The sequence below is a fragment of the Lithobates pipiens genome, unplaced genomic scaffold (assembly GCF_037356315.1).
Source record: "Lithobates pipiens isolate NorthernLeopardFrog02 unplaced genomic scaffold, aLitPip1_a1.2 Scaffold_13, whole genome shotgun sequence".
Classification (NCBI taxonomy): domain Eukaryota; kingdom Metazoa; phylum Chordata; class Amphibia; order Anura; family Ranidae; genus Lithobates; species Lithobates pipiens.
In genome coordinates this window covers 389,822,642-389,839,823 of record NW_027507718.1, presented here as the reverse complement: position 1 = coordinate 389,839,823, position 17,182 = coordinate 389,822,642, and the positions used below count along the sequence as shown (strand labels likewise).

Here is a 17,182-nt window from a genome sequence, read left to right as displayed (position 1 = left end):
TACAATGGATACCTTGGAGTCAACGAGAAGTGTTTTCAACATTGTTTAGTAATGTTGCTTTGTTCAATGACAAATTCATTGATCACCATTTAAGAAAATTGTGGCAATCTGCATTGTGAAATTTGCATTGTGATATTACAGCAAAGGCAAAATCAGTAAATTCATAGTGAAATCAATTTCATGCCCCTCATACTTAGTCATACTCAACCTCCATCTGAAAACCTTTGACTCAACTCAACTCTTGCCTTTATCTCAGTGTATTAGTGCAGGTTACTTGTTTCTTTCTAATACCGTCTCATCATCATTGTCACAATTCATTTGATATTTGCTACTGAAGGGTAAATTAGCTGTCAGTGTGCTTGTATATCTAAGTGTACATCTTCAACAGGGGACTAGTTAGGAAAAAAATGAAACAAAAACGGACTGTTACTCATAGTGAAAACTCAGGTTTTACCTTTTTATCCTTTTGAAAAAATTAAGAAATCAGATTGGTCCCTATGAGCATAACTCCATTTTTTTTTCCAAATGTTATTTTCTTAATTTATTTATTTTTATAGCTAATCTTCCAAGTATTTTACCATTAACTTGTTTTACATATGGATGAACAACAAGAACAGGCTGGGTCTATTTAAGGAAGAATGACAGAAAGAGTAACTGAGAGAAAAGTAAATTGTTATAGAGACAGACTTGGCCAATATTTATAAGTTGCATTATTAATATTTTAATGCAACCCTGACTGAGACCCTCATTCTTACTTTACTAATTGGCAAATATCTTTGAAAAAACAAAACAAATAAAAACAGTAAAGTTTATTTTATGAACTAAATGCTTGTCTGACGTAACATAATCTCAGTCGAGACAGTAACTTGCTTATTAGCCTAAAAAAAAAAAAAAAACGGACACCAGCGGCTTAAAAATTATCTTGAACATCAATTACAATATTAATCATTAATCGCTGCAAACATGAAAGTCAATAGATTGATGGTCTGTAGGTGGGAGAAACATTCAGCACCATCTGAACACAAATAAAGACAAACAAAACCTTTTCCTAACCTAAATAGAATTTGAACCCTTGTCTTAACTAAACAAGTCACATTATGTAATACTGATGGGGTGGATTTGTTTTACCAGAAAAACAGACATTTTAGTAACTGGATGTTGGTAAAACTTCAAAGCTTTAACTTGGTCACAATATTATAAGGGTAATATCATAATATCATAACTGCTAGCTACCTAATTATGTGTAAAAATGGTTAATGTGTGAGAAAAAAAAAACTTCTCCTATATCCCCAATCCCCACCAATAAGCAATTACAAATGACTGTCATATTTTCATATACATAAAATATGAATATTGTAGAGCTGGTATGTGTATTATCAACAGAGAGTAAACCGTTTACTATGCTAAATATAAAAAATAAAATAGAAAGCCTTACTGTATATTTTCGTTGTACAGTGTTTCAAAGAATGTCCTGAAACTGCTCCAGTTAAGGATATTTCTGGTAGAGACAATGTAACGCTGTCCTTTAAAAAGCATGCAAATCTGTTTTATTGAATAGAAAGTCAGTGTTAATGGTATGAAGGTACTGTGCCTTATAATATAATTTGAAGTTTGCAATGCATTTTTTTTTAATTGTGTATCAAAAACAAAAAGGGGGTCCTGGTTCACTGTTTCAAGTCCAATTTCATCCCGAATTTTGGGCTGAATTCGGACCTGAAATGGACCAAAAGACGCACAGCGGAAATATGCGAACTGTCTCCATAGAGAAGCAGTCAAAATCTCCTGCTATTGCGAATTGGATGCAGAGAAGCTGCATCCAATTTGCGATGTGTGAACCCAGCCTTAGTGTTGAAGGATGTTGTGCATGAAGAGAGAGAGAGGATGCACTCTACCTTTCATTTTCTTTAGGCCAGCTTGCATTTAGGTAAGAAAACATAATACAACGTGGATTGAAGGTACACGCTATCTGACAATATTCAACATCTGGGACAAACACAGAACCTTGGTCTCCTCCTTTAAAAAATACATCTTGTTTCAAGGCAGTTATACAATCTAGTTGAGAAAAGAAAACACATAGCAGTTAAAAAATAAATAAATAATAACGTTTTACAAGATTTTTTACACTAAGAGTATACTTTGTACAGTTACTGGATAGTTCCACTTTCAATATAGAGGCTTGTTATAGGGTATAGCAATTCAGAGATAATATTGATTTAATGAACAGCTCAGGCTGGGCAGATTCAAAAAATCAAGTGAGGATTTGCTTTACGCATCAACAGTTTGGTCATTTGTGACCCTGCAGAGGGCAGTAAGAAGTGGCTAGAGGTGTTCATAATTGCAGAAGTAAGGTTATCAAACATAATGAAGAATCTATCTATGAATGGAACTGGGCACGGTTTTTTTAACCTGCTCAATCCTCTTTTTTGTTGAGGCTACTTATTTGGAAGTGTTGTCAGCTGTCCCACAGAGTTTCCATCATTCACAAATCCATCCAAAAAGGTTTGTCCAGGTTATTTAATGCTTATAGGCAAGTTTAACTTCTGCAGTTATTTACACATTTAGTCATTTGTTTTTCTTTTTGATAGGGTACCTGTGAGTTTTTGTTTTGGCTTGAGCATTATTCTATATCGCAGAGACACCAAGAACAATAAAAACCTCACACTTTTATTGACGTTCTAACCATAATACAGTTTACCCAAAATGAAACATAAAGGTTTTAGCTTTACACATATTTTAATATACAATGTATAATGTTCTAGATCCTATTTAGAGCTGCTGACCAACTCCCATCATCTTCTGGGCATAATTGATACTAACAGACACAAAGACAGAGCTCCTGAATCCCCTTTTCTCCCTCCTGGAAAACATAGCGGGTCTCACCCACTCAGTCTTGCATGCATACGGTACAAATATCTTAAATCTCCTCTCTGTTAGACAAACTTGCTGTAATACAAGTGCACACCAAATCTGTAAAAGTTGTGCTTAGTAAACAATTAGATTTTAAATTCAGCTTGTTAAATTAAACTTTAACAATAAAACCTAGAAGCTGATTTGTTACAATCGCATAGCTGCAGCAGATTCTTGGTGCACCCGTTTTAGTATATCTCCCCCTTGGTGTCATATAGCACATACCAGTAATAATTAGGGATGGCCGAACAGTACACCCGGCGGTCGTTTCGGAGTGAATTTCGGCTGTTCGTGGTCCGCCCGATCGGCGGACTATTGCCGCCGTTCGCCCGGCGGACTTCCGTGTTTACTGTGTAAAAGAACTTTGACCTATGATGACACATCCATCATGGGGTACAGGACAGCCAATTGAGACATTACAGCACATGGACACTTAGACATTCCCCCTATCTTATAAATAGACCCGATCCGGCGGCCATTTTAAATTCTTTCGTATGTCACTATAGTGAGAGGTTGCTGTGTGGAGCAGGGAGAGACTGCAGTGACCCAAATCGCTAGCTATTAGGTCCACAAAAGTTATTTTAAGGACTGGTATGGTATAGGTGTTAGGTGTAGTTCAGGATATAGGTTTGAGGCACTGCTGTGCTAGTGATTGTTGCAGCAGCCTGTCTTTTGTCAGTGTAGAGAGAGGGACAGGACGCTGTGTGCAGCAGGGACAGTCAGTTTAATCATTAGCTGTTACTATTAGGTCCACAAAAGTCCTTTTCAGGACTGGTATGGTAAAGTAGTACAGGATATAGTTTTGAGTGCTATTCAAGTTATTGTTCCAGCAGCCTGTGTTTTGTCAGTTTAAATAGGGACAGGCAGGAAGCTGTGTGTGGCAGTGAGGGACAGTCAGTTTAATCAGTAGCTGTTACTATTAGGTCCACAAAGGTATGGTAATAGGCTTGTACACGTATAATATTCTTTCTTCCAAATATAGAAAGAGTATTATACTTGACTGCTGCCCTTCTGCTGCAGTAGTCCTTTATGAGTATAGGGACTGAGGTACAGTCTGCTAATCATTCACAACCTACTAGTTCCACAAAGGTCCTTATAAGGACTGGTAAGGTATAGCATACTACAGTACATAGGGTTGAGTGAGGTACAGTCTGCTATTCCTTAAGGACTGGTATAGGTCCACAATATATAGGGTTGAGGTGCACTACTGCTGACTGCTGCCCTATACTGCAGCAGTCCTTTATGAGTATAGGGACTGAGGTAAAGTCTGCTAATCATTCACAACCTACTAGTTCCACAAAGGTCCTTATAAGGACTGGTAAGGTATAGTGTACTACAGTACATAGGGTTGAGTGAGGTACAGTCTGCTATTCCTTAAGGACTGGTATAGGTCCACAATATATAGGGTTGAGGTGCACTACTGCTGACTGCTGCCCTATACTGCAGCAGTCCTTTATGAGTATAGGGACTGAGGTACAGTCTGCTAATCATTCACAACCTACTAGTTCCACAAAGGTCCTTATAAGGACTGGTAAGGTATAGCGTACTACAGTACATAGGGTTGAGTGAGGTACAGTCTGCTAATCCTTGAGGACTGGTATAGGTCCACAATATATAGGGTTGAGGTGCACTACTGCTGACTGCTGCCCTATTCTGCAGCAGTCCTTTATGAGTATAGGGACTGAGGTACAGTCTGCTAATCACAACCTACTAGTTCCACAAAGGTCCTTATAAGGACTGGTAAGGTATAGTGTACTACAGTATATAGGGTTAAATGAGGTACAGTCTGCTATTCCTTAAGGACTGGTATAGGTCCACAATATATAGGGTTGAGGTGCACTACTGCTGACTGCTGCCCTATTCTGCAGCAGTCCTTTATCAGTATAGGGACTGAGGTACAGTCTGCTAATCACAACCTACTAGTTGCACAAAGGTCCTAGGACTGGTAAGGTATAGCGTACTACAGTATATAGAGTTGAGTGAGGTACAGTCTGCTAATCCTTAAGGACTGGTATATCACAGTGCTGGTGTCAGTGCTTTATGTCACGCTGCTGATGTCAGTGCTCTCTATCACGGTGCTGGTGTCAGATCACTCTATCACGGTGCAGGTGTCATTGCTGTATGTCACGCTGCAGGTGTCAGTGCTGTATATCACGGTGCTGGTGTCAGTGCTTTATGTCACGCTGCTGATGTCAGTGCTCTCTATCACGGTGCTGGTGTCAGATCACTCTATCACGGTGCAGGTGTCATTGCTGTATGTCACGCTGCTGATGTCAGTGCTCTCTATCACGGTGCTGGTGTCAGATCACTCTATCATGGTGCAGGTGTCATTGCTGTATGTCACGCTGCTGATGTCAGTGCTCTCTATCACGGTGCTGGTGTCAGATGACTCTATCACGGTGCAGGTGTCATTGCTGTATGTCACGCTGCTGGTGATCATCTCCTGCACCCTCTTCTTTGCCTACCCTGACCTTCCCTCTCCTCCATTGCCTTCATGCGCTCCACAGTCCTGAATTGTCACAATTTCACATATAAAAAAAGAATGCTTGTAGTTGTCGATCCCAGATTCACCTACCACTTGTTACCAACCTTTGGCTTGTTCTTGAACTCAGCTTCCACTTGGGTCCAACCTGGAACCACTTGTTGCAGACCTTTTGGTTTGTTTACTGACAGGGAATCTGCTTGATCCCTACCTGCTACTGGACCCTGGCTTGCTCACGTCCTGGCGGACCACAATCGGGTAGTAACACAAAGTAAAAATCGATGTCCAACATCACAATCCCTGGTGAACACCAGTTATTTCTTTTTTTTTTTTTCCCATAAAAGTTTTATTGAATATAAGTAGGGCCAAATTTACAGATCACAGGATATAACAGTAAATGTACAATGACATCATAATAGGAATGTAAACATGTTTTACAAGCTCCATAGTATCCGTGACAGTATCAACTATAAAGAACATACAACACGTATGCGTGTAAACCTGTGAAGGAAATATCTTGTACGACCAGGAGTAGCAATTGGGTGCACAATATGGTACAATCTGTCGCAGTGAGTGATTATCTGTATTTGTTCTTAGGTTGACGGGTTTTCGAATTAGCTGCTGAATCAGATGAGTGTACTGTGTATAGCTTTAGATTGGTTGCGGAAGTTTTTATTTATAGACAACCAGTTATTTCTTAGCCCCCGCACCTCAGGTCAGCCTGCCTCATCTGCCATTTATCCTGTTGGTTGGTGGGATACTCTTTACTGCTACAGCTGCTGGTCTTCAAGCCTGACCACTGACCATGATACCACACGCAGGTTGTTTATATTAGTGCAGCCCCAGCTCACTGTGCTCCAAGCCTCAGCAATGGTGTTCCACCCTTTCCCAGATTCCTACTGTAAGTTCCAAGCCACTCTCTGGATGACTTTTCCTGCTACAGGCATTCAACTGACCAAGCCCCACTCAGCTTTTCTCCAGTGTTGCTTCCTCCAGTCTTGCACTAGCTTGCTTCTCCAAGGAATACATTGTCACATGCATTCTTTGGCCTTTATTTTGGAGCTTACATGCTCCTTAAATGCAAATCAGAAAGAAAACCTCTCCTCAAACATACATAACAGTACAAACATAAAAAAGCTTTACTCATATTAAAAATGCAAGGGTACAGCCTATCCATGCATTCAGGATACCAGCTCTCCATTGGTAACATCCGATTGGGGCCTCCGAGGTGGATCTGTTAGACTTTTAGGTATTTTGGGGAGAATATAAAACAATGGGGTATTGGGATAGTTAAGATCCATATATTCCCGCTCCCTTTTATTAATGATACCATCCTCATAAGCTTTTTTGAGTATTTTGCTCTCTATTTTGTATTCAATTGGGACCTATTAACATATTTAAAAAACAATCCTGGATGATCTGGATATATTGGAAAATGGAGGAGATACATAGGTGTGGTAATTTGACAAGAAAAAGAAAAGTGAAGCTCTGGGACACATGCAGCAGGATAGGGATTTTTTTTTAATTAAACCGGCCTATAAGGGTGGGGGAATAGTCATTCTGGTCAAAAATAAATATGAAGGGGAGATAGAGCATCACCAAGTAGATAAAGAAATATATGTTAAACTTAAAGGGGACACAAAAGCACAGCATATTAAAAAATTGAATAAAACACAAAAAAAAAAAAGCTTATGAGGATGGTATAATTCATAAAAATGAGCGAGAATATATGGATCTTAAAAACCTCAAGAGGTCACATAGACTCACATACATCCAAGCTATCAAAATATATTGATCTACATCTCCAAACTTTTGTAGGGAATCTCCCCTCATTTTTTGAAAGATGCTAAACATGTGCTCAAATCTTTGGAGCAACTAGAATTTAAAGGGAGTTGTCTTCTGGGGACCTGTGATGTCAAACCTTTATATACAACAATTGAACATGAGAGGTCAGCAGGGGCTGTTAAAAAGGCTTTTGAGAAATCCCAGATGGATCAAGGAAAGTCTCAAGTTTTTGTTGGAAATTATTATGCCACGTACATACGACCGGACTTTCTGGCAGAAAAGGTCAGACGGATTAATTCCGTCAGATATTCTGATTGTGTGTGGGCTTCATCTGACATTTTTCATCAAAAATTCTGACGGACCTAGAAATAGAACATGTTTCAAATCTCTCCGATGGAATCAATTTCTATTGGGAAAACCGTTCGTCTGTATGGTAGTCCAACGGACCAAATACGACGCAAGGGCATCTATTGGCTACTGGCTATTGAACTGCCTTTTCTAGTCCTGTCGTACGTCATCACGTTCAAAACTAACTGACTTTGGTTTGATTGTGTGTGGACAAGTCCGTTCGGTCGGAATTCTGTTGGAACTCCGTCGGGAAGACCGTCTGAACTTTTCTGCCGGAAAGTCTGATCGTGTGTACACGGCATTAGACTGGTCCTGGAAAATAACACCTTTAGGCTCAAGGGTTCCCATTCTAAGCAAATTTAGGGATTGGTGATAGGTTGCAAGTTTGCACCATCGCATGCCAACTTTTTTTTATGGGAGTGTGGGAGGATAGCCACATCAACCACAGGGTTGGTTCTGATCTTGTGACATGGAAAAGATATATTCATGACTGTCTGTTTGTGTGTGTGGGGGCGGAAAGACTTATTTTTCACAACAATCTGAGGGTTTTATAACAATAATTCCTGGACAAGAAATATAAACCATAAATTATTGATAAAGCTTTTAAAGAGGTCCTTGATTGTGATAGGAGAGTTCTGTTAGAGCAGTGGTTTTCAATCTCAGCCCTCAAGTACTTTGACGGGCCATGTTTTGGGTACTTCCCTAAGATAAAATAGCTCTTATCAATACCACGTAATTGACATTGATTTAAAGCAGCTGTGTAAAGTAAAGAAAAACCTGAAAATATGGCCCACTGGGGGTACTTGGGAACTGAGGTTGAGAACCAGTGTTAGAGAATAAGAGCAGTAGGAAAAAAAAATTAAGAAATTTCCAACTGTGTACTCTCCTACTGTGTAAATAAGCATAAGGTTACAAAGATGATTAGAAAATATTGACCCTGTAAACCCAAGATTGTATACAAAAGGGCCCCCATTATTGGTGAGGAGTTTCATGCTGGGGAAAAAAAGTCCCCATAAGGAATTTTCTGATGTGGAAATGGGCTTTTGAAGATGGGGGAAGTGTTTAGCCTGTAGGTATACAAGGGATATATATAAGAAGAAACATTCAAAATTCCAAGTCAAATGTTACAGGGAAGGAACATGAAATTACAGACTTTCTGACCTGCAACAGTACAAATTTCATTCATTTATTAGAATTTTGGGTGTGGACAACAGTACATTGGATGCACAAAAAGGACCTTAGCGAAAAGGGTAGAGGAGCACATTAGGAATATTACTAAAAGAAAAAGGAATAAGGGTGTGCCAGAACATTTTAGACACTGTCATAATCAGGACCAAAGTTCATTAACCTCCTCAATACCAGACAGGTACATTTTCAAATTGCAATGTCACACTTTGAAAGACAACTACTCAGTCAGGAAACACTGTACCACAATTACATTTTTTATATATATATATATATATATATATATATATATATATATATATATATATATATATATATATTAGAAAGATATAGCTTTCTTATTGTGGTATTTTTTCACCACTGTTTTATTTTTTTTTATTTTTTTATTTTTTTTTACTATATAAATGAAAAAAATACTAATAAACGTTGGGGGGAAAAAAACACTTTTTGATTATAAAATTTTCCAAATACACTGACACCAGCACCATGATAGAGTGCACTGACACTAGCACCGTGATAGAGAGCACTGACACTAGCACCGTGATAGAGTGCACTGACACCAGCACCGTGATAGAGAGCACTGACACCAGCTCCGTGATAGAGTGCACTGACACCAGCACCGTGATAGAGAGCACTGACACCAGCTCCGTGATAGAGTGCACTGACACAAGCATCATGATAGAGAACACTGACACCAGCACCGTGATAGAGAGCACTGACACCAGCACCGTGATAGAGTACACTGACACCAGCACCATGATAGAGTGCACTGACACTAGCACCGTGATAGAGAGCACTGACACAAGCACCGTGATAGAGTGCACTGACACCAGCACCGTGATAGAGAGCACTGACACCAGCACCGTGATAGAGTGCACTGACACCAGCACCGTGATAGAGAGCACTGACACAAGCATCGTGATAGAGAACACTGACACCAGCACCGTGATAGAGAGCACTGACACCAGCACCATGATAGAGAGCACTGACACAAGCATCGTGATAGAGAACACTGACACCAGCACCGTGATAGAGAGCACTGACACCAGCACCGTGATAGAGTGCACTGACACCAGCACCATGATAGAGTGCACTGACACCAGCACCGTGATTGAGTGCACTGACACCAGCACCGTGATAGAGAGCACTGACACCAGCTCCGTGATAGAGTGCACTGACACCAGCACCGTGATAGAGAGCACTGACACCAGCTCCGTGATAGAGTGCACTGACACAAGCATCATGATAGAGAACACTGACACCAGCACCGTGATAGAGAGCACTGACACCAGCACCGTGATAGAGTACACTGACACCAGCACCATGATAGAGTGCACTGACACTAGCACCGTGATAGAGAGCACTGACACAAGCACCGTGATAGAGTGCACTGACACCAGCACCGTGATAGAGAGCACTGACACCAGCTCCGTGATAGAGTGCACTGACACCAGCACCGTGATAGAGAGCACTGACACAAGCATCGTGATAGAGAACACTGACACCAGCACCGTGATAGAGAGCACTGACACCAGCACCGTGATAGAGTGCACTGACACCAGCACCATGATAGAGTGCACTGACACCAGCACCGTGATTGAGTGCACTGACACCAGCACCGTGATTGAGTGCACTGACACCAGCACAGTGATAGAGAGCATTGACACCAGCACAGAGATAGAGAGCATTAACAGCAGCACTGATACCAGCAACTCGCTGATGGGCCCCAAAAATATGACACCGCTCAACCTCTTCAAACAGGAGAGTACGGCATATAGTACGGTGTGCTTTTTTTGTACAAGGAAGTGAGCCATATGCAGAAAAAAGGCCTGTGTGCTCGATTAAATAAATCGTTTATAGAGATATACATGGAGATCTATGCCTCATTCATTTTTAGAAATGTGAGGTAGTCAACGCTGTCGTGAGCTAGGCGAGTGCGCTTATCGGTCACGACCCCCCCTGCTGCGCTGAACGTCCTTTCGGACAGGACACTGGACGAGGGGCAAGCCAACAGTTCCATTGCAAATTGGGAAAGCAAGCCTGTACGTTTTCCATTCTGACAGCCCTTTGTGACGGTGGTAACATTTCCGCCATTTTGTGTTTTTTCCCGGGGGTCTAAGTACGGGCAGGGAAATTTGCCTGCTACAATCGGACGTCGGTGTACTGCTAGCAGAGTGCCTGCAAGTATTTGGCTGTGACACACATAAATCTACACCTTCATTCCTCTCAGTGCAGGTTTCAGAGAGGACTGAAGGTCTAGTGGGGTTGGAGATCCCAGCTGATGAGGAGCAAGGAGAGGTCCGCTTTGTTCTTTGGTGTGGGTCTTTAAGGTACGCTTGCCAATGAGCTGCATGGCAGGTCAACATATGTCTGGTCAAGCATGTGGTGTCCAAGCAGCTGATGTTTTGGCCACGCGAGATACACTTGAGACATATGTTGCAGATAGCAGTGGTGCGATCTGATGCACTTGTCTCAAAAAAGGCCCACATTAAAGAACTTTTGGAATAACGCGCAGAGGCAGCACCCTGCACAGGCGGAGTTCTGCGGTGTGATTCATTGGAGATGTGCCTGCTCCTCCTCCTCTCTCCTATCAGGCACCCACGCGGGGTCAGTGACCTCATCATCCCCTCCCTCTTCATCACTGGAGCAAACCTGGCAGTATACTGCAGCTGATGGAACATGACTACCAGATTGCTGTCCTTCTTGAGCATCCCCTCTCTCTGTGCTCACGCTACTGCCTTCCTCTAGCTGGGTATCATCATCAGAGCCTTCAAAACACTGTGCATCCCCTTGGAGCATGTACCCAACACTGTGGTCAAACAGTTTGGGGAACTCCTCAGGAGCACATGGTGGGTCTAGGGAAAGAGTGACTGATGACATTTAGACGAGGGAAGAGGATGCTTTGGCAGCTGCTAGTACCCTGAGCCTGGGTGAGAGAGGATGAGGAGGATGAGGAGGGTGAGGAGGATGAGGAAGGCTTGGTCATCCACTCTACCAAGTCTTCGGCATGATGCGGCTCAACATGTCCAGCTGCCGAAAATAAGGACAAGCGTGTCCCATGGCCACGTGCTGATGACGATGCACCGTGTGCACAACCAGCACTGTTGTCTGTAGACACAGAGCCTGCTTGCCCTCTTTTATTGGCTCGTGACTGTCTGCCTCTCCTGCACACTGAGCAGATGACACAGTACATCAACTGTAATTACTGCAGCTGCCTGCCTGTGTTACAGAAACAGAACAACACCAGCAATAAGGGGTATCTTCAGGTGTATACTGTGCTGGAGGCACACAACGCCCACTTTAACTGCTGCAGATGCCTGTATTACAGAACACCAGCAATAAGGGGTATCTTCAGGTGTATATTGTGCTGGCGGCACACAACACCCACTTTAACTGCTGCAGAGGCCTGTATTACAGAACACCAGTAATAAAGGGTAGCTTCAGGTGTATACTGTGTTGGAGGCACACAACACCCACTTTAACTGCTGCAGATGTCTGTATTACAGAACACCAGCAATAAGGGGTATCTTCAGGTGTATACTGTGCTGGAGGCACACAACACCCACTTTAACTGCTACAGATGCCTGTATTACAGAACACCAGTAATAAGGGGTAGCTTCATGTGTACTGTGCTGGAGGCACACAACACCCACTTTAACTGCTGCCGATGCCTGTATTACAGAACACCAGTAATAAAGGGTAGCTTCAGGTGTATACTGTGCCGGAGGCACACAACACCCACTTTAACAGCGCTAGGTTTTCAAGCCACAAAGACACTGTCCCTGCCTATCCTGCTCTTTCCCTGACCACCGCAACACACTATACAAGGCCGCTGCGCTGGCGGCCTTATATAGTGTGGGGCATGTACTTAAACTCCCTGAGCTATGATTGGCCACAGGCATCCTGCCTGTGGCCAATTATGGCTCTCCTCGCTGCCAGCACTGTGATTGGCCAAGCATGTGGGGTCACAGTCAATGCTTGGCCAATCATAAGCCAGCAATGCACTGCGATGGCGCAGTGTATTTTGGCCCGTGAGCCCAATATGACGTGAACGGCCCACAGAGTTCTGGCTTCTCTGAATGGGCGAACAGCCTGTGTTCGAGTCGAACATGCATTCGACTCAAACACCAAGCTCATCCCTAGTATTGACCATTGAAAGAAGAAGCCACACATTGTTGATGAGCAAAATTGTTACTCTGTGCACATTCACACATGTGCATTATAAGATTTTTGGGTAAAAAAAAAATTTATTTTATTTTTTTACATTTTTTTGTTGTTTGTTGTTCAAAATAGGCATGTTTAATAGCATAACATACAAAACTCTGGAACTTACAAAGTACAACATAGAAAATCAGAAGGCAATATCAGACATTATAGTATATTCTAAATGTCTGGATATTGCCTTCATCAGCTGGGCTGATGTCACCCCTGCACACGGTTTGGGAGTCAAAGTGGGTATTTACCTCCTGATCTCATGCTTAATGTCAACATGTGCTATCTGCCATCATGGGGGATCAATGGACATGTTTTGTGGGTGCAACCCCTTCCTCTCACCTGCTTCATTTGGGAGGAAGGGGATGTACCCACAAAGCACGTACATTGAAATCACCTGATGGCAGATAGCACATGTTGATACACAAAATTGTGTTTTAAAACAAGAATTGTTAAAATGGTTGTATTTTGAAGATCTTTTAAATTCTCCCCAACACACCAATCATGTTCTTCATTTGTTCTTCAAGAAAATGTAGTTTCTTTCTTATGATGTAGATTTCACAATTCCATGTCATGATGTCCTGGATTAGGAGTTGTGCACGTGCACTTGTACATTTTTGAGCTTGCTCTTCCAAAACCAGCAAATCACCTAAAAATTTGGGGAAAAACATGTATTATAATTATGCAGGCATACATATAATATTACCTGAACCTGGGGTGTCAAACACTCACCTGTTGTGGTGACAAGTTCACCCACTTCCTCTACCTTTCTTTCCTCTAGATTCTCGGGGTGTGTTGTTTTTGGGAGTTCCCCTTCTTTGTCAGGTGGGGGGTTCCTGGTGTCCTCTCTTGGGTGGTGTCCTCCAAGTCTTTGGTCCCCTATGAGAATGAAACAAAAGGTATACTTTAGCACACAGATATTTAGGCATGGCCAAATGTATTTATCCTGTATCTGCCCAAAACTGCGTATTTTATGAGCGAACAATGTTTACTATGACCGATTACTTTACCCACTAACCTGAAACTTGCCATTTTAAAATGTCTTACAGTAAAGAAAATCACATGGCACAGCATGCAAGTAATAATAAAGAAACTGGACACATCTACTTACTATTTCTAAGCACTTTCTTGATCTTTCTATACTGATCAAGCTCCCTCAGTATCAGGTCTGACCACCGTTTCCTTATTTGCTCCTTTGATCGTCATACCCCAAAATTTGTGTGCAGACTCTTCACAACTCTCATCATAATTTTGTCCTTTCTCACATTCAGGTTGGTGTATGGTCCATTCTTGCCATCATAGTCGTTCCTCCTCAAGATGTCCACCATCTCCACCATCTCACCAAAGAACATATTTGAGGCCTTAAATCTTCGCTTCTGGGATCTGGACGTTTCTGCCTCCGGGCTTTCCTCCTCATTACTCCAATTAACAGACACCTGCTCTGTCTCTGCCATGTTGCTCCTACTGTGCACCGAAGAGAAGGGGCGGGGAATAGATTCGAAAAAACGTCAGGGGCGGGCGACGCATGAGCAGTGTATATAAAGTAACATACGTGTGTAGTACGTACGTTCGGTGTGCTAAGGAATGAGGATGAACTGGTACATCAGTGGCCTATACTGCTTCAAGATTGAGGCCTATATTGGGATAAGATCATGAGAGTTTAGGCTGACATTAGTGTTTTTGTCTTGTGTATTGTCTTACAGAAAATATGAATCACTTTAAGGACCGAGAATTTATTTCCAGTTTCATTGACAAGTACAGGGAGATGAGGAATTTATGGGAGGTGAAACACAGCTTATATTATAATAAACAAGCTGGGAGGTCAACGCTGGAGAAACTTCTGGAATTTGAGAAGACTTGAGTCCCTGATGCAACCATCATGTTCTTGGAAAAGAACATTGGGATCTTGAGGAACATGTATAAGAAGGAGCATAATAAGATACAGAAATCACTCCGATCAGGAGCATCAGCAGCGCAAGTGTATGTCCCCAGGCTGTGGTACTTAAACAAACTGCGTTTTCTGGATGACCAGACTGAAAACAGGGAATCTCTTTCTACCCTTCCCTGCAGCCTTCCCTCCACCCTTCCCTCAACCCCAGCGGAGGCTGATGAGGCACAACCTGAGCCTTCCATCCTGGAAGAAGTGGATGTGCCCAGCTGGAGCCAGGTATATTATTTTTTACTTTCAAAACACTTTTATTTTCGTAACAAAAGGTAGATGACACAGGCCTGAATGGCCAACATATGACTTGATACAGCACGTTTACAAAGCAGAGTAAAACAATTTCTCATTACAACCTTATTAACAATTGTGCTGAATCCACCCACATAAGGCTACAGGAGTAACACTAAAAACTGCCTTAGCTAGTGCTCAGTCAAGAGAGCTTCTGCCGAGATACCAGGTCAAGGCAACTCAGAGGTAACAAAAAAAAGACAAAAAACAAATTAAAACCAAAAAAGGTTTTTCGAGAATCTATAAGAGCACTATCTAAGGTAGGAGCAAGATTCCGTGGTGCCTGCTGTAAATCACTGCCGGCGGGGCAAAGGAAGAACCGCGGCGGCCCCTGAATCACTCAGCACCCCTTACGGGATCAAGTAGGTATATTATTTTTAGACATATTTATTGTCCTAATATTAATGATGTTAACTAGATGTTATAATTGATAACAAATTCATGATTTAAAAAAAAGTGATTTACATATCAATAGACAGTAGGGGCCAAAAATGTTTGTGACAAGAATGAAAAATGCTGGGGTCAGAATGATAGTCTTTTCTATTTATTAACATTCAATTTGAAAGTCATGAGCTGAAAATTGTGTGTGATTGATGAACCAAAAACTAAAACTATGTCCCTTTTTTTATACACAGGATGAGCTCAGCTAGGAGGAGGGTCTGGAAAGTGGCAGCCAGGAGGAGGCTGTGCCCAGTGGCAGCCAGGAGCAGGCCGTGCCCAGTGGTAGCCAGGAGAAGGCCGTGCCCAGTGGCAGCCAGGAGGAGGCTGTGCCCAGTAGCAGCCAGGAGTAGAGCGGGCCCAGTGTCAGCCAGGAGGTGGGTGGGCCCAGTGTCAGCCAGGAGGTGGGTGGGCCCAGTAGGAGCCTCACCCAATCACAGGTGCCTCAACTCTGCCTTACAACCAAAAGGCCCAGGAAGGGGACGATGACAGAGAAGGCAGCACTGGGCTTCATTAGGGAAGCAAGTGATGTCCTCAGGAGCCACCCCGACGCTGAAGAGGCCTATGGCTGCTATCTAGCAACTAGATTGCTGAAATTGGAAATTCGCCTCCTCTGTGAGGGAATTATTGGTGAGGCCCTTCAGAAGGGGTTGAGGGGCCAGCTGACTGAGAACAGCCACATATACAGTATGAGCTCGCCCATCCTCCTCCTCCTGCCACAAGTCCACCACCAGAGCCACAGCCTCCAAGGAAGGCTGCAGGGAAGGGTGCAGGGAAGGCTGCAGGGAAGCGTGGAGGGAAGGCTGCAGCAAAGGGAAGAAAGTGATGACCTGGCTTCAGTCTGGTCTGACAGAAGAGGCAGGCTGGTGTAGTACCACAGCCTGGGGACATATATGTCATCTACTGCTGGTCCTAATCTCTGGGATTCCTGGACCAGATTGTGCTCCAAATTATATGGACTCCTCAAGCTACCAATTTCCTTTTCCACAGACTCGATGTGTGCCCTGGGGTTGAAAGGCTTCTCAAATTCCAAAAGTTTCTCCAGTTTTGCCCTCCTCTTTATTTTGTTACCCAGAATAAAAGGAGATTTTATTTTCTAAAAATCCCTGCCCAGGTGTTTTTATTCAAATAGGACAGTTTTTTTGTAAGTAGGCAGGTACTTTTCTAAAAGACAATGTCAAATTAACAAGTGACACCAACCTCCTTGAGGTTAATAAAAAATACAAGATAATAATGTTATTGTGGTTACTTGACACACAAAAAATAAAGTTATATGGAGATCACGAGTAAATAATTTTTCAATAATATAAAAAAGGAGATCTTGATGAAATAAAAAATAAAATAAAAGACGACTATGAAAATAATTGTAAACATTATTATGGAGATCAGGCTTTTAAAAAATACAATATTGTTCATGAGATCAGGAGAAATAATCAAGAAATAAGTTTGTGAGAACTCTGTGAATATGAGCAGCAAAACAACTTCATTATTCTAGCATTATAAAGAAGAAAAGAATGCTCTGCATCAAAAGATCACAGAATTTGCTGTGTGAGGAATGTGCTAGCTCCATTATGAATACTAGTTTTACCACA

General features: G+C 42.2%; 1 protein-coding gene across 1 annotated transcript in view; it reads right to left on the bottom strand.

Moving 5' to 3' along the window:
* The window catches only part of KLKB1 (kallikrein B1), a 136,423-nt gene that overhangs the window by 112,863 nt on the left and 6,378 nt on the right, over positions 1 to 17,182 (bottom strand). The window contains exons 3-4 of the mRNA XM_077477356.1: positions 1,893 to 2,052; positions 1,436 to 1,542 (exon numbers count right to left, since the gene is read on the bottom strand). Of these exons, the coding sequence (XP_077333482.1) occupies positions 1,436 to 1,542; positions 1,893 to 2,052 (267 nt within the window). The remainder of the gene's footprint in view (positions 1 to 1,435; positions 1,543 to 1,892; positions 2,053 to 17,182) is intronic.